Here is an 18,811-nt window from a genome sequence, read left to right on the forward strand (position 1 = left end):
AAACATGTTGGTTACAGCAGCTTCTTCAGGAGCTTCATCGACCGGTGAATGGTGCCACTGTGGTGTTTTGTGACAATGTGAGCTCTGTTTACATGACACAGAATCCCGTTCATCATCAGCGCACCAAGCACGTGGAGACCGATCTACACTTTGTTCGAGACCGTGTCACCACAGGCGAGGCCCGGGTTCTTCACGTTCCGAGTTCTTCTCAATTTGCGGACATTTTCACCAAAGGATTGCCATCCCCTCTCTTCTTGGATTTTCGGGACAGTCTTAACATTCGTCGACGCCCGTTTACGACTGAGGGAGGGTGTTAGAATATATAACCGTATTGTTTTGTATAGATATACGGTTGTATATGTGTAGTCCTTGTATAGGTGTCCGATACGAACTCTGCCTTGTAACATATATATATTGATCAATACGAGGCACCACCACGTTTGGTTTCCCTAATCTTACAGGATGAAATCCAAGTATAGAATATCCGATATGCTTCGGCCTGTCTTCGGTGCTAGTGGCATTATCGTTGTCAAAATTCAGTCCAAAATCCTCCTTCACTAGTGCATTGCTCCCATCATCTTCATCACATTTAGCATACTGAGCTTCCGCGGAACGATCACTGTGATTTGGAGAGAAAACTGCTAGAAGATTGCGGAGGTCTACATCGGACTTTAAGATCCAGTTTATCCGATCACATGTTCCGTCGAGGTACCAAATCCGAAGTCTCAGGTCATTAAGTAGAGCATAATATACACCGTTCCTCGATTTTCCTAAGTAATTAATGTCCTGTATCATATTCTGGGAGAAAACCTTCCGGTGGCTTAATTACCTGGTATTTATCGTTTGGCAGGTTTATTCTACAAAAGATAATCCACTATCAATGTTAGACTAATAAGTGGCTACATCAAAATATAAACAAAAAGAGGAGGTGTTTAAGATGCCAATAGCCACATACCTCATGAACAAGCCACGCTGGTGGAAGTAAAGTGCTCCCTGCCAGCATACGGCATACCAATGGTCAGACGGGGGAACCTGTAACATGTCGCCAATAGTCCCCGCGGCCTCCCCTTGACGAACAAAAGACCTCTCCTCCCACCGATTTGTCATCGATGAGAAGACAAGCAAAACAAAGGTCGACGGTGGCCATTCTCTCTGTTGTATGTGAGAGACCACCAAATGATCCATATCAGGCAAGGGAATAAAGGGAACAAACTTGATTAAGAAGACCTCGTAATGTGGCGACACGGTAGGATCAAACACGAGGTATTGGTTATGGTCATCCATGTATTCATCAACTTCCTCCATGCCTGGCGTGCACATGGGCGGGGGAGCAGGCAGACGCGCCCACTGTCTCGTTGTGGGGTTAACAACCCATGCCCCTTTTACCCTTTCATCATCGACGGCGAGCATAAGAAGGAGGCCATTGCAGCGCTGCACGATCGTCAAATAATCGGTGGCCCGGGTATCCAAGTAGTGGAAGGGGGCGATGTTCGCAGGTGATGCTGTGTGCTTGATGTGCCTTGGGAGCTTCTCGTTGTCGAGGTGGACGAATATGCCGGTCAGCGACTGTGGTGGGAGGTCCACAAGCAGCCTGTAGGTGTCAACGACGGTGCGCCATGCCTTGCAGGTGCAGCGGGACGCGGCAATGCTGCACGGCGATGTCGCCTGGAGACGGCGGAGGACCTCAGCGAGTAGGTCGTCAGGTAGCCGTTGCGTCAGGTCCTCTGCGGACGTCGTCCCCTCCATCGTTGTTGCTTGGAAATTTGTGCTCACCCTTTCCTAAATTTGTGCTCTTCCACCTAATTTGTAGACGAGCAGGTATAGATGGGGCCGGCCCAACGTTCCACTGGGCTTATCCGATACCGACTCAGTTTGCGAGTCCGTCGATGGTGTGGATATATACGTGGCGACACCATCGATCGAACGACCGGTTCCATGGCCGCCGCCGCAGCCGCGTCGACGGACCGGCTCTCCAACCTCTCCGACGACCTCCTCATCCACATCCTCTCCTTCACGCCCTGCCGCGAAGCCGCCAGCACCACCGCCCTCTCGCGCCGATGGCGCCGCCCGCTATGGCCCCACACCGGCGCCGTCAACCTCGACTACCGCTCCTACACCACCGGCACCGGCCGCGTTCCTCTCTCGTGGCTGGCGGCTGAAGACGCAGACCACGCCGTGAACTCCCTCGGCCGCGGCCCCAGGAAGGTCGCCCTCGTCATGCGCGATGGCACCATGCACGACGACGTCCTGCGCGCGGTCTGCAGCAGCAGCAGGGAGAACGAAGCCGGCGTCGAGGAGCTCCGGCTCGAGTGCGTAGACTACGGCGGGCCGCCGCATTGCACGCACGGCGGCCCATCGCGGTGGCCGCTCTACCACTACGACCTGTCTCTCGTCTCGCTGCCCTTCTCCGCCCTCCGCGTCCTCGAGCTCACCGGCTGCAACCTCCACACATATCCCCCCTCGCCGTCCACGGAGGAGGAGGAGGACGACGACGAAGATGACCAAGAGACGCAGCGCATGGCCTTCCCGTGCCTGGAGGTGCTGTTGCTGCGGCGGTGCCGCGCCGAGCTAGGCACGCTCCAGAGAATGATCTCCGCCGCGCCGAGGCTCGCTGGCCTGCGGCTTGAGGGCGTAAGCTTCTCAGACAACCACTACCAGGACGTGTACCGCCTCCATTGCCATGCGGCCACCACCGTCACCGTGGCCAACTGCCACAGGTTTGACCTGGGCGGTTGCTGCGTCCAGCTCGTCGCGCCGCACCTGCGCCGCCTCCATTACGCCCAGGCCATCACCTTCCACGGCACCACCTGGTTCTCCGTTAAGTGGTCCACGCACCTAGACCATGTCCACCTGGCGCTGCAGTTTGCCTCTTCCGCGGCGGCACCGCTACGCCGGTCCATCCTCACGGACCTCACCGACGCTAGCCATATCAGGTCTCTGAAGCTCACGGTCTACTCCCTCTCCGACCTCGCGGAGGACAACTTCCCGTTGTTTCAGGACCTCGAGAAGCTCGAGATCGAGGAGCTCTGCGGGTGCATCCTCAACCATGTCTCCGCTGCAAGCGCCATTGTGCACCTGTTGCGCTGCTGCCCGGCGGTGCGCGACCTCCGGCTTAGGTTCAGCTGGCAGGAGTACCTAGCCGAAGCCTCCGACTCGGCGGACCAAATTGCGGCCATGGCGGACCTCACACCGTGCAGATCCATTAACAACACCGGCGATGATGACAACGACGATGGTGACTACTGTTGCAAGGGTTTAGATTTGGATTACAAGTTCTGCGGATGTGGTAGTGGATTGCAGTGCTTCAAGAGTTCGTTAAGGAGGGTGGTGGTGGAGTTCGACGCGGAGGAGCTTACCTGCTTCCAGGTCCAGCTCATCAGGTTCCTGGTGCGCAATGCGGCGGGTCTCGAGGAGGTGGTCGTCCATGGCGGGAAGGGGTACGACTCGAGCCGCATCGACCGGAGGGTGGGGAGGTGGCGGCGAAGACGGAGACGCTCCCCTTCGGCAAGAACAGGTCCTGCTCCACTGTGGCCGCCTTCGCTGTCTGAGTTCCCGCTGCCGCTAAAAGCGCCGGCACTTGCACCGGCGCCGCCGGCCCCGCTCTGCTCCGACAAGGTCCGCGACGGGTCGCACTTTTACGACGACGAAGTCGACGATGAGGTCGAGGAGAATCTATCCCCTAGGCATTTCGTGTGTGGTGGTAGGAAGAAGAAGAAGTGGGCCTCGCCGGAGTGTTTTGGTATGAGACTGAAGGCGAAGGGCAGCTTGGTCATGGCAGATTGGAGGAGAGGAGTAGCCAGCCCCTTCCATCGTCGTTGTCGTCGTCGTAATCGTCAGAGTTGGCTTGGGGAAGAAGGAGAAACCGATCAAGGGTCGTCCCCGTCTCTGACTTTTGCTCCGCAGAGGGTGCCGTCGTCGTTTGAATTCCCGCCGCTCTGTTGAGTGTTGAGTGAAGACTGAGGAGTGAGGACCTCTTCTGCTCCACGGAGTCCATCATCTGTATAATGTTTTCAGAATGTCAGATGAATTGTTTAAGACTATGGAACGCAAAGAATTGTCTCCTTAAAGCTAGCTAAGATTATCTCCAACAGCCGCGTTATATAAGCGCCGCGCTGAAAAATTAGTGCCTTCTGCACGTGCTACCGCTCCGGGCGCTTCAGCGGAGACGCAAAAACCCCGCACGCGGCATATCCAGTTCAGCGCGCCGGTCAAAACGCCATCGTGCGCCGCTTATTTGCTGCGTCCGCTCCCGCGCGCTGGACTCTCAAGCGCTCGCTCGCAACTCCACCTATCCCATCCAGCCGCTGGCGCCACCGCCGCCCGCGCCACCCCATTTCTTCCGGCGACCGTTCCGGCGCTTCCCCGGCCTATCCCCGCGCCGCTGCGGCTTCCTCCGTCTCCCTCTAGTCACCGCCGCCCGTCGCGCGCGGCTGTCCTCCACGAACAACGCCCGGCCGCCCACTGCCGCTCGGCGCCCGCAAGGTGTTCGACAAAACGCCCACAAGGTATGTATTGCTTCAACTTCACATTTTTTACATGAATTTGGTACATGTTTAGCCTAGTTTAAATTGAACATTGTAGATGAGTTCATCGTATGATTCTTCCGAAGAAGAATTTGATATGGAAGAGGAGGAGGTTCTTGCAATGATCCTAGTTACGCACATCAATAAAAAACCGAACCACGGTGGTTCGGTTATGGGTCGGCAGAAAATTTGGAGGGATAGGATCGATGCCCACAACAGATTGATCAGACATTATTTTGCGGAGGATCCCACATACCCCGAGTCGTACTTTCATCGCCGGTTTAGGACCGAATTGTTCAGGCGCATTGCAGAGAAACTAGCGAGACATGACCGGTTTTTTCAGCAAAGGCGGAATGCCGCCAGAGAGCTCGGGCATAGCACCTTTCAGAAGGTGACAACCGCTTTGCGTATGTTGGCATACGGTATCCCCGCTGATCTAGTTGATGATCACTTGGCCATGGGTGAGAGCCAAGCCATCATGTGTGTCAAGCGCTTCGCAGTCGGAATTGTGCAAGTGTTTGGCCAGGAGTATTTGAGATCTCCCAATGCTGAAGACGCTGCAAGGCTATTGGAGATGAACAAAGCTCGCGGCTTTCTAGGTATGCTTGGCTCAATAGATTGCATGCATTGTGTAGGAGATATGCCCTAGAGGCAATAATAAATGTTATTGATTATCTCCCTGTTCATAATTAGGTATATGTTCCATGCTATAACTGCTATGGTTCTCGAGTCTGCAAATAAAATGAGGCTCGGAGGAAGACTCATATGCACGTGTGGAATAATAAACGATAAGAAGTATCCCTAGTCTGGCCTCTAAGACTAGCTCAAGTGTTGCATGATGGTTCTGTTTTTCTAATCATGGGCATGTCTATGCCAGCAATTTTGAGGGCACAATGTTAAGAGAACATTTCTGTTGAATCGACCCGGACTGATGTTATGCTATGAGATTCATTCGTCACAAGTTAATGTTTAATAACACAGAGAAGTTAATGTTTGCATAATTCCTTAGACCATGAGAGTATCGAGTTCCTTCATACTTGCTTCGTGAACTTTGGGGTTTGTTAAACGTCATCCGTAACTGGGTGGCTATTACGGCGGCTTACAGGTTCACGGAAAGGTATGACAAGTAACGAGATAGCTCAAGATTGGGATTTGCTCCTCCGACGATGAAGAGATATCTCTGGGCCCTCTCGGTGTTACGGTATCAGTCATCCTTTGGCCAGACAAAGGGTGATTTGATCACGGGGATGCCGGAACACGGAACGAGAAAAGAGAACAATACCAGTAACGAGGTAAATGGCATAGTGGACAAGGAGTTGATCCACAGGGATGCCAACATGTCTCACCTCGGGTATTCGTAACATATCGCGAAGCAACAGGAATAACACACGTCAACTGGAGGTTCACTCGAATATTCATTCGTGTGGGTATAGGGGTCAATATGGGTGTCCACGGCTCCGATGTTGATCATTGATCGGAAGGGGTTCCGGGTCATGTCTGTACTTCACCGAACCTATAGGGTCACACGCTTAAGGGTCATCTATCTGCTGAATACTAGACAGGGAATCTGAGAGAAAGTTTCCGGAGACAGCGAAAAAGTTTCGATAAGAGAGGTCACCGGATGAGTTTCGGTGAAACCAAAAAAGTTGTTTCGGGGTATGCCATTAAGTCAAAATATTTTCGGCACATGCCTGATAATTCTTGGAGGGTGCCAGAATCATTCTGGAAACTTTTTGGAATTTTCAGAAATAAAAACCGGAAATGTTCCGGAGCTGCCGGAACCGGTTCAGATGCTTTTCGTAGATGAAAATCACTAAACTGGAATTGTTTCAGAACGCGTTGAAAATTATTATGGTGGATACTGGAAATGTTCTAAGCCCACATAAATATTTTCAGTTCGAACGGACGCTGAAAAATGTTGTCATGAATAGTGACAGTGCTTTTTGGGATATTTTATGGAAAGCCGCCTTTTAGGGCTTTGCCCAAAAGGTCTTGGGGTGTGACATGGATGGATAGGAGCCCTTTTTGGGACCCCACATGGGGGTGTGGCCGGCCACACTTGGGGCTCCACCTTGGAGCCCCTCTTGTTCCTTGGTTTCACTTTTATGCCCTTGAGGAAGGACTTCATTCATGTGCCTATGGATTTTAATGTAAAACCACCCTACCCCTTGGGATTTCCAATAAATAGAGATGGAGGGGCAGCCCTCCACTCTTATCCCTTCTCACATACAAGTGCCATGCATGATCTGGCTTCTCTCTCCCTCCCAACGAAATAGTTTCGTAGAGCCGAAAGGCTGTCTGGGTTCCGGTGGGAACTAGTTCTGGACGGCGAAGCCCTGCCGGATAGATGACACCGTATGTGTGCAACCCCGTAGAGAGGTCGTAGTTTCGATCCTTTTGCCCGAGGGGCTGTTTTGAGAGTGCCTCCCGAAGGGCTATCCGAGTGACGGTCCGAGTTCTATGAATCCTCCCGAAGGGCTGTCCGAGTGACCGTCCGAGTTTTGAGGGTCCTCCCGAAGGGCTGTCCGCGACACCGTCTGACCGCCTCCCGGAGGGCTGTCCGTTGGGCGGATGAGGGTATACATCCACGCGGTTGGGAGGTTGTAAATCCTAGCTGCGGGGATCTGCACCGCCGTTCGTCATCGACTCTACTTCCGTTGCGCTACGAGTCAGTAACGAAAAAGATCAAACCTTGTATGCAGTCTCCATAGTGGTCCTGGGCTGGTGCGTAGGTCGGGAATTTTTTGTTTTCTGTCGCGTTCCCTTACAGTGGCATCATGAGCCGTGCTATGCGTAGATGCAGGTTGCGATCTAGAATACATAGAGATGTATGTGTATTGCATAATATAATTAGGTAGTAGATGAGATCTATTGCTGAAAATTATTTATGCGGGTGACAGATGAAATCTGTTACCCGATGTTCTTGTTGCTTCCGTGGAATTTGCATATTTCTGATCTTGATAACAGTATGGTGGAGTTTCATTGTTCTGGCAATCCGCGATCCTGATTGATCACCGAAGTGCTAACAGTTCATTGAATTCCATCGTAGTTAAAAAGAAAGATGAAATTTAACAAACGAAAGGGCAATGCAGATATGATCTGCACGGGGGTCATGCGTATGACGAAGTTCAGTATGGGGCTCGAGATTTTATTATCTCATGTTTCATACACCCCGCAGTGTTAATCTAGCGACATGGATAATCATGCTTGATGATGGACGTTGGTTGCTTCGGTTTGTTTCGAAACCTTAGAAGCCAACAAAAATAAGTTTTTTGCATGAACCAATTAGAGACGTCTAACTTGGTTTTGTAGGAGGGTTTGCATGTGCATATGATGTGGTATAGCAGTGCTCATAATAATTTGATTATGTATGAGATGACTATATGATGTAAATTGATTAAACATGACCTGTGTGTCATGATTCGGCATGATGGCTGGAGCCATATGATTGCACTTTAATGACCTGCGTGTCAACCTTAAGTAATGCACTTATTTTATTAGCTATAGAGATAGCAATATTATCTGGTGCATTGACAAGGTGGTGGCAATCTTCGCGAAGGTAAACACCGACGCGAACGCCGAAAGACGAAGAAATACAAGACTTCTCCGTCAGAAAGGGCTATACCATATCATGCTAATTATGAATTGCCTGAGATGTTTATCCCTTATGATGCACCCTTCTTGATTGCGCGGTAGTCGCTTTTATTAGGGTGATCTCTCACAAAAATATTAAGTAGTTAGTGTTCTCCCAAGTGTAGCACCGTCACGGCACCTAACTTTTCGGGGTATCGCAGGATCTCCCTGGGTACGAACAATTAGGGAAGTGTGAGGCGGGTGAGTTGAGACTTCGCAGCAAGATCACTTGGTTGTCTTGACGTTCTGTAAGGATCTCCCCGAGCTCAGAACACACCCATCGAAAGATGAACAAGAGTCACATAGAGATGTGAGCGGCAAGTTTGCCTACCGATTGAATTTCGCGCCATCAGTGTTCATCTCGTTCAATGGCGTTGAATGGATATGCGGGTCTTTTGTCACTCATAATCAATTTTGAGAGATATTGATTTGAGTGGGAGTGCACTGTTGAATTAACATGTTTAATTCTCAGTGCAATTAATTATGAACACTATCTAAGTGTTTCTTGCAAAATAGTTGTAGAATAATGGCTCGCGTTTCCACCTTCCCTGTTAAAATTGAATAGCTGTTAAAATATCTGGTTAAAACTTTACGATTGGTAACGTAATGTGAGGATTGTCCTCAAAAGTGCCAAGAAGGACTTTGTCCTATCGCATGCTTTCCGTATCCTCCCGCTAATGCTATGGATCATGTGACTCTCGTCCTTCGATCCAAAAGCTAGAATTCTGTTACGGTCAAGTGGAATATGTTTGCTTCCATGAAACCCAAACTTCGAAAGTTGGGACAGTTATATGATATTCATGGAACTGAAAATTATTTTCAGATACAAACAAAGCAATGTTTGTTGCAAGTATTAGTAAAAGTGTTTACTATGCATTTGACTATTGGGAAAGGGATCCAGAAGAACGCCTGTCATATAATGAAAGGTGAATAAAACAACAACTTAAAGAGAAAGGAAGTGTCCAAAGGGTGTTAGTATGACTTACATGCCTAGGAAGTCCGGGGCTAACACCACTCTTAAGTTGGGTGCTTCTTTTGCGAGTAGGAGAAATACTAAAAGTTAAACTGTTAGAAGTATAATGGCAGAAAGAAAGATGACTCGAATATCTAGCTCATGTATAAATGTCATACAAGTTTTTGATGTATAGTAGGCTGGTCAAATATATAGTTCTTGGGAATTATGGTTAAACATGTTAATCACTAATTCTTGGGTATTGTGATTTAATCACAAAGATACCCGCTTGATTGCATTCTGTTGCGAATCAATGTAAGAGCTACTATGGCCTAAAAAGACTAGCCAGGAATGAGGGTTTAATACGTGTTGGGAACATAGTAAAAGTTACTATACCTTCCATCGGTGTATTACCTATGTATTTTCTTTCATAATTCATTTTAGAGTTTCTTACACTCTAGCCCTTTGCACAAGGTATCTTGCAAGAAGGTTGTTCATAAGAGAACTTTTGATGTTCAATATTATGAATAAACATAAGGGCCATACTTTCATTGTGAATATGTTATGAATAATGATATTAATATATTACCTCTATGTTTACTTTCATAATACATTTTAGAGTTTCTTACGCTCTAGACCATTGCACAATTGTTGTTCAGTATTATGAATAACATGAAGGGCCATGCTTCCATCCAAGATGGGATGTATGTTATGAATATTGATGGTAAAATGATACATCCATAACGCTGACGCTAAATGTCGCAAGACTATGAGAATACCACACATGTGTGGCACTGCATTTGGTCACATTGGAGAAACCCGCATGGAAAAATTCCATTATGATGGATTTTGAAGTCGTTTGATTTTGAATCATCTGACACTTGCAACATTCCTCCGAAAAGTGAAGTGACTGAAATACCGTTCACATGCCATAAGGAACGAGCAACAAACTTATTGGTGATCATACATTTTGATGTGTGTAGTTCAATAAATGTTGTTGCAAGTGGTGGATTTATTTATCTTCAGAAATGACTCAAGTAGATATATGGATATTTACTTGATGAGACGTAAGTATGGATCTTTTGAAACCATTCGAAAGGTTTTCAAAAATGAAGTAGAAGTTATTGTAACAAGAAAATTATGTTTCTGCAATTTGATTGCACAAAGGAATATTTGAGTTACATGTTTAGCGAATGTCTGATGAGTTGTGAAAGGGGTTTCATAACTTGCACCTCCCGGAACACCACTGCAAGTGGAAAGTCCGTGAAGATGTAATCTAACCATTTATGACATGGTAAGGTCAAAGATGACATAAATAAATTTGCCATTATCCCTTTTAAAGTGATGCTTTAGAGACTGCGGCTTTTACACTGAAAAGAGATACATCGGGTCTGTTGAAATGAAGCCATGGTATGGTACGCCCAACCTTGTTATATCTTTTCTTAACATTTGGAATATGGGGCTTGTGTAAAAGGTTACAAACCTATTCCAAATCAGACAAGTGCTACTTTGTAGGTTATACCAAAATGTTGGGTATTCCTCCCTCACTATACCGAGGCAAATAGTTTTGCCGCGAAACGGTGTGCTTTTAAAGAGAATGGTTCTTTCAAAAAGGTGTGTGGGAGAATAGTGCAACTCGACGAGATAAACAGTATCTTCGTCATCAGATCAAAGGAAAGAGACCTTAGAAGTAATTCCAGAGTTTCCTACTGCGACTGATACGGAAGTCTCTACAATAAAATGTATGAACTTTGGTCGAACTTGCAGCTGAACCACGTAGGCAAGGCTCGTGCAAACCTCTCAGGTGCGCAAACGAGATATTGTTGTTAGACAAAATTATACCTACGATACACAAGGAAGCGTTGATGGGCCCTGACTCCGGAATTGGCTAAATGCCAATACAACCCGAGTTAGTTTCCATATAAGCGATTCAATATTAAAACCTTGATACACCTTTCGGAAGACTTAGAGTCTAACGAATATTTATGGAACTTAAAACTGATACGGATAAAAATGTTTTATCCTTAAAGCTCGACTTGTTGAAATAACAAGTTCAAGAGTTGACTACGATGAGGTTGTTTTCATCGTAGCGATGCTTAAAGTCGGTTCAGGTTGAACTAGCAATTAATACATATTTCAATCATGAGATATGAAACATGGATGACAATAGGATTTCCATCTGATGCAAATGAAACCAAGGACTTGCATGTGTTACAGTCCAAGGTATTTTGTCTATCCAGAGGATGCTAGTAAGGTGCAAACTTCAGAGTTTCAGCGATGGACAGAAGAGAGCAAAATGGAGTTGGAATCTTCGTGCTTTGATGAAATGGTCAAAGGGGTTTCACTTCATCAATGGGTAACGAAGATGCTTGTAATTCAAGAAAGTAAGTGGGAGCGTAATAATATTTCTAAAAACCTTGTGTGCTTGACACATTGTTAATTGGAAATAAATTTCTTGACACGAATTAGGACTTCATTTGAAAATAGTTTTTTGATGAAGTGCTTAGGCTAAATAGCCTCAATATTAGGCATAATGATCTATGGAGATAGATTTACCTAATAGGGCTAAGCAATGAATATATATTGACAAGGTGCTAAAACCTTTTAGCATTTAAAACCGCCAAGGAGTGATTCTTGCCGGAGTCACATGGAAGAGTTTTTTGCAAGACTCGGTGTCCCAAAACACTGATGAGCAAAATACATGATGCAGATTCCACACACTTTTGTGTTTGGATTAATCATGTATTCCATGGTATGTAAAACAACCAGATATGTCCGATACTCCCAAGGTGTTGCGAGTATGGATACTAAAGTGATCAACGTACTGATCGCGGGACAACAGTGAAAGATGTCATTGAGTACTAGAGTAAGTACTGATGATATGTTTTCTCGCAAGTGGAGATCATGAAGAGTTCGTTGTAAAATGTTACATCAATACAATCTTCCTCTTTTCTCCATGCGATTTTCGATTTAAGTTAAGGGTTTTGTGTAATGCACAATATGGTGGCACGGTAGTTGGAAATTGTTCCCAATGGGATACTGTGGCGAATTCTATAACAAATGACTAAGTATGTTGACACTTTAGAAGCGACAAACAAGATGTTGAATCATATAGTTCATTCATGAACTTAGTATGGTTCCAAGCTGGCTTTTGTCAATGGGACACTACTGCAGGTAGTTTCTCCATAACTCAGTCTGAGGAATCCAAGTTCGACCTGTGATTCACATACATAAAAGCCAAGTCCACATAAAATATGAATTTTGTGAAAGCATGAAAACGTGAGGATATGCAAAGATACACACGGAGCTGAAGTCGTCAGATCCGTTGGACATTAGGCTATACCACAAGCGAAGCATTTTCTACACCAGTATGCCATAGGTGTAAAGTGCATTAGCATAGACTAGATATTGACTCTAGTGCAAGTGGGAGTCTGTAGGAGATATGCCCTAGAGGCAATAATAAATGTTATTGATTATCTCCCTGTTCATAATTAGGTTTATGTTCCATGCTATAACTGCTATGGTTCTCGAGTCTGCAAATAAAACGAGGCTCGGAGGAAGACTCATATGCACGTGTGGAATAATAAACGATAAGAAGTATTCCTAGTCTGGCCTCTAAGACTATCTCAAGTCTTGCATGATGGTTCTGTTTTCCTGATCATGGGCATGTCTATGCCTGCAATTTTGAGGGTACAATGTTAAGAGAACATTTGTGTTGAATCGACCCGGACTGTTGTTATGCTATGAGATTCATTCGTCACAAGTTAATGTTTAATAACACAGAGAAGTTAATGTTTGCATAATTCCTTAGACCATGAGAGTATTGAGTTCCTTCATACTTGCTTCATGAACTTTGGGGTTTGTTAAATGTCATCCGTAACTGGGTGGCTATTACGGTGGCTTACGGGTTCACGAAAAGGTATGGCAAGTAACGAGATAGCTCAAGATTGGGATTTGCTCCTCCGACGATGGAGAGATATCTCTGGGCCCTCTCAGTGCTACGGTATCCATCATCGTCTGGCCAGACAAAGGGTGATTTGATCACGGGGATGCCGGAACACGGAACGACAAAAGAGAACAATACTGGTAACGAGGTAAATGGCATAGTGGACAAGGAGTTGATCCACAGGGATGCCAACATGTCTCACCTCGGGTATTCGTAACATATCGCGAAGCAACAGGAATAACACACGTCAACTGGAGGTTCACTCGAATATTCATTCGTGTGGGTATAGGGGTCAATATGGGTGTCCACGGCTCCGATGTTGATCATTGATCGGAAGGGGTTCCGGGTCATGTCTATACTTCACCGAGCCTATAGGGTCACACGCTTAAGGGTCATCTATCTGCTGAATACTAGACAGGGAGTCTGAGAGAAAGTTTCCGAAAAAAGTTTTCGGAGACAGCGAAACAGTTTCGATAAGAGAGGTCACCGGATGAGTTTCGGTGAAACCAAAAAAGTTGTTTTGGGGTATGCCATTAAGTCAAAATGTTTTCGGCACATGCCTGATAATTCTTGGAGGGTGCCAGAATCATTCTGGAACTTTTTGGAATTTTCAGAAATAAAAACCGGAAATGTTCCGGAGCTGCCGGAACCGGTTCAGATGCTTTTCGCAGATGAAAATCACTAAACTGGAATTGTTCCAGAACGCGTTGAAAATTATTATGGTGGGTACTGGAAATGTTCTTAGCTCACATAAATATTTTCAGTTCGAACGGACGCTGAAAAATGTCGTCGTGAATAGTGAAAGTGCTTTTTGGGATATTTTATGGAAAGCCACCTTTTGGAGCTTCGCCCAAAAGATCTTGGGGTGTGACATGGATGGATAGGAGCCCTTTTTGGAACCCCTCATGGGGGTGTGTCCGGCCACACTTGGGGCTCCACCTTGGAGCCCCTCTTGTTCCTTGGTTTCACTTTTATGCCCTTGAGGAAGGACTTCATTCTTGTGCCTTTGGGTTTTAATGTAAAACCACCCTACCCCTTGGGATTTCCTATAAATAGAGGTGGAGGGGCAGCCCTCCACTCTCATCCCTTCTCACATACAAGTGCCATGCATGATCTGGCTTCTCTCTCCCCCAGCAAAATAGTTTCGTAGAGCCGAAAGACTGTCTGGGTTCCGGTGGGAACTAGTTCTGGACGGCGAAGCCCTGCCGGATAGATGACACCGTATGTGTGCAACCCCGTAGAGAGGTCGTAGTTTCGATCCTTTTGCCCGAGGGGCTGTTTTGAGAGTGCCTCCCAAAGGGCTGTCCAAGTGACGGTCCGAGTTCTGTGAATCCTCCTGAAGGGCTGTCCGAGTGACCGTCCGAGTTTTGAGGGTCCTCCCGAAGGGCTGTCCATGACACCGTCCGAGGGACTGTCCGACCGCCTCCCGGAGGGCTGTCCGTGGGGCGGATGAGGGTATACATCCTCGCGGTTGGGAGGTTGTAAATCCTAGCTGCGGGGATCTGCACCGCCGTTTGTCATCGACTCTACTTCCGCTGCGCTACGAGTCGGTACGAAAAAGATCAAACCTTGTATGCAGTCTCCGTAGTGGTCCTGGGCTGGTGCGTAGGTCAGAATTTTTTTGTTTTCTGTCGCGTTTCCTTACGCATTGGAGTTGGAAAAATTGTCCTAAGGCATGGCATAGGCAATTCCACGGCCAAAAAAAGGGTTCCACTATAATCCTTGAAGCGGTGACCGATCAAGAGACTTGGATTTGACATGCTTTTTTTTGGAATGCCTGGATCTTTGAATGACATCAACGTTGTCAACCGGTCACCACTGATGAATAAGATTGCAAATGGTGAACTACCACCGGTGCAGTTTGTAGCAAATGGCCGTACATACAACTATGGCTACTATCTTGCGGATGGCATCTACCCAAAATGGCAAACATTTGTGAAGTCGTTGAAAAAACTGAAAGGTAAGAAAAATCTTGATTTCCACAATGCTCAGGGGGCGGCTAGAAAAGATGTGGAGAGAGCTTTTGGGATTTTGCAAGCCCAAATTTCTATTGTGAGAGGACCGGCTAGATTTTGGGATCAAAAGATGCTTTGGTACATCATGCACGCTTGTGTGATCATGCACAACATGATCATCGAGAATGAGTGTGGTCAAGATGTAGACTACTCTCACTTGGAGCTCTTGGGACATCCCGTGCAAGTGCAGCGGAGGGCTGAAAGGGTGGCCCGTTTTGTTGCCTCTTATCATGCCATTCGACATCCCGAAGCGCATGATGACCTTTAGAAGGATCTCATTACGGAGTGTCGGGCTTGGAATGGCCGACAAAGAGCATCATGATTTGTGCGTTTGATGTTGTATTTTTGAACTATTTATTGTATTGAAAGAGAAACTATTTGTTTGAGTTGTAATAACGAAATTGAACTATTTATTGTTAATTTATTTTGTTTGTGTTTGATCTTCTTGCTTGTGTTTAGAGCACATATGTTTTTTGTACGAGAGCGCGTGCGCTGCATTTTAGCGCGCTTGCTGGAGCTACGGGCGCACGCTAAATTTACCGCGACCGCTGGAGCCAGTGCTCCTCACCGCGCCAAAGCAGGCGATCGGCGTGCTGCAAACTGATTTTTAGCGCGCCGCGCGTTGGGCGGCTGTTGAAGATGCTCTAACTTCACTATTTCTCCATGGCTTTGGTCATGACAATTCAAAAGAAAGTACATCATATAAATGTTCATTTCTCTATGTGTATATATGCTTGTAAACTTCTATTTAAAAGGAAAAAAAAGGTGCCCTAAGAGGGAAAAAAACTGAGTTTCCGGTGCTCTAGGTCAGAAAGTTTTTCAATGGCTCGAAGTTGAATCCCGGTAGATGGTAGTCAAAATATTAGCATGTCTGATGTGCTACAAACAAGCAAGAACTATGTCTATGATTTTGGTAGGCAGGGTTGCTGTTGAATTCTCAGTTTCTTGGCATGGCAAGAAGACGAAATCCCTGATTGGTCTGCTGCAATCTAAGATCTTGTAGGAGGATTATGTCAAACCCTCTTCAATGAACTGCGCCCCAGAATGTCTTAACAAATGAACATCTCTCGGCTTGTTTCTCCAAATTTGTTAACTAGTCGTGGTTTGTAGGGAGATGATAGTTACTCTGTTTTCAAATCACTCATGTTTCTGTTGCAGGCTTGAAATTACCCTTATATGAAGATCGATCTCATGTTTAAATGCTCCAACCTCTCCTAGGGACAGTTTTGGCAATGGACCCGAGAAGTGGCGAAAGCCTCATATTAACGAGGTATCTTATATTTATAAAAAATGTTTCTTGTCAATAGGCCAATGGCGGAGCCAGGATTTGAGTAAACCCCGGGCCCAAAAAAAAGTTTGGTGTAAGGAAAAAACTTAGCATCCATAAAAACTACATAACTCAATTGTGTAATAAATTTAGAATTTAAACACAATGCTTAACGACAGAACAAAATAGATAAAACATGACAAAAACAACAAAGAACAGTATGGGATACAAAACAGTACCAAGTCAATGGTTTGCTTCATCGCTGCCTTGATTCCCTCGAGCTGAAACCTTGGGTGTGGACACTTCCACTGCGGGCTTCTGTTGAATTTCTACAACATGAAATGAATTTGACACAAAAATGAATCAATTTTGAGTTCAGAATACATATAGATAATTTATTCTCACACTGATCTTTCAATTAAAATTTAGCTCAATTCAACAGTACACAGGACAGTAGAGTAGTTTTTTTAGGGGAACCGTTGCCACTTTATTCAACGTTTAAAGCCCCATCAGAGGCAATCTCCGGGCTAATGCACTCAGGAGACACATGGAGCCAAGTTTTACATAAGGATTTCAAGCAACCTTCCCTAGCTAAGACATGTGCAACTTTGTTCGCAGAACGTCACACCTAGGCAATCCTACAATCTACGAAAGAACTGATCAAGTCTTTAACTTCCTCAACCAATTGGCCATTAGCCGAGAAGTCCTTCTGCTCTTTTAATAGCTTGCTCACCACTACCTGCGCATCCGTTTCGAGGATGATCCTTTGCACATCAAGTTCCCTGGCCAAATGACGAGCTCTCCGGCAGGCCAAAAGCTCAGCCACTTCAGCGTCATGAGCGGAAGGAAAAAATGGCAGCATCCCGCCAGGAATTCTCCATGGTTGTCCCTAAGGACAGCTCCTCCCCCTCTAGAACCATTCACCTTTGACAAAAGCTCCGTCAGCATTTGTTTTGACCCACCACTCTTCTGGTTTCTTCCACTGGTCGATCCCCTTTGCCTCCCTGTGGTGCTCTACCACCGCATGGGTATTCTTCCGTTCATATGCTAGGTATAGGGCACGGTCACGGATGCATGCAAGATCCTCAATGCGCTGGCTGTATTTTGCAGCATTGCGAGCTAGCCATAACTCCTACCACCCCCACAAAACCACGGTAGAGTAGTAGACTGTACACAAACAAACTATGGAGGAAATCAATTAACCTGCACTGAAAGAAGTTGAGTCATCTGGTTTACAATTGATTTTTAGATGCAAGATTGACTAGTGGTTGATTGATCCATTTGTAGCAGCCTTGCAACCGTCTGGTTTTACACTGACGATTTTTCTTTTGGTGGAAAGAAAATGTTAACATTGTGTGTGCCCCCCCCCCCCCCCCCCCCCCCCCCCCTCCCCAAAGGAATTTGGTATAGCTTCGCCACTTCAGCCGACGGTCGAGTGGGAGCATCGGAGCAGCGAACACGAGCAACAACACTTGCGCAAAAGATGGCGGGTGCCAGCAGCTGTGCCGGAGTGTGAGACCCCCAGATATTAGTCATGTCATTAGCCTAATTAATAAGCCATATTACTCTGATTTTCATAATTAAATTGCATTTAGAAAATAATCCCACTCTCAAATTTGGTTCAAATTCAAATTCAAACAAATATAATAAAAAATGTTTTCTCAAATGGTCATTTAAAAATGGTCACACCACTGCATGAATTCCCCAAACAATTTTCAAAGTAAAATAAACTTTATTTGGATTACTAGTTTGACCCTAGCAACCAATAGGTGCACCAGCAACATTTATCTATGACCATTTAAATTTAAACATAAATTTGAATATTCCCTAGTAACCTTAAACTTTGTGTGTTGCACCGAAATCTTGTATTTGAATTATGTATGTTGCACCAAAATAAGAAAGGGAAGCCAGGTGCATGTAGCTCCCGCTTGCGCAAGGTCCGGTCCGGGGAAGGGTCCAACCACTTTGGGTCTATTGTACGCAGTCTTTCCCTTCAGGACTTGAATCCATGACCTCATGGTCATAAGGCAGCAGCTTTACCACTGCGCCAAGCCTTCCCTTCTTACACCAAAATATTGCACCAAAACATAAATTTGAACATTCCCTAGTAACCTAACCTAGCTCCGAGCAAGCTTCGGGGTCTCCAATTAAGTTGTGGAGATTACCCCGAGCAATATGTACGGGTTCGGTGACCGCCCCAAGGGTCGCCGTTTGTACGGGTTTAGTGACCGCCCTCAAGAGTCCCTTAGTGAAATCACGACACATTGCATTGTGCGAGGGTGTGAGGAGAATACGGTGGCCTAGTAGCATTTCGGGGAGCATTGTGCATTCTCATCGCCCTAATAAAGATTAACATCTGCAAGGGTGTGAACTTCGGGATACATCATCATCTCAACATGCATCGCTTATCTCTTAACCAAACTCTTTACTCATGCACTTACTTTGTGATAGCCTTCGCGCTTGAAGTTATATATC

At 46.2% G+C, this 18,811-nt stretch overlaps 1 protein-coding gene across 1 annotated transcript; it reads right to left on the minus strand.

Moving 5' to 3' along the window:
• Positions 1-778: 778 nt before the first annotated feature.
• On the minus strand, positions 779-1,746 carry LOC141025802 (uncharacterized). Its single transcript, XM_073501726.1, has 2 exons — positions 956-1,746; positions 779-857 (listed from the first exon to the last, which is right to left on the minus strand). The coding sequence occupies exons 1-2, from the start codon at positions 1,744-1,746 to the stop codon at positions 779-781; spliced, it is 870 nt and encodes a 289-aa protein (XP_073357827.1).
• Positions 1,747-18,811: the final 17,065 nt, after the last annotated feature.

This window comes from Aegilops tauschii, chromosome 6 (assembly GCF_002575655.3).
Source record: "Aegilops tauschii subsp. strangulata cultivar AL8/78 chromosome 6, Aet v6.0, whole genome shotgun sequence".
NCBI classification, from domain to species: domain Eukaryota; kingdom Viridiplantae; phylum Streptophyta; class Magnoliopsida; order Poales; family Poaceae; genus Aegilops; species Aegilops tauschii.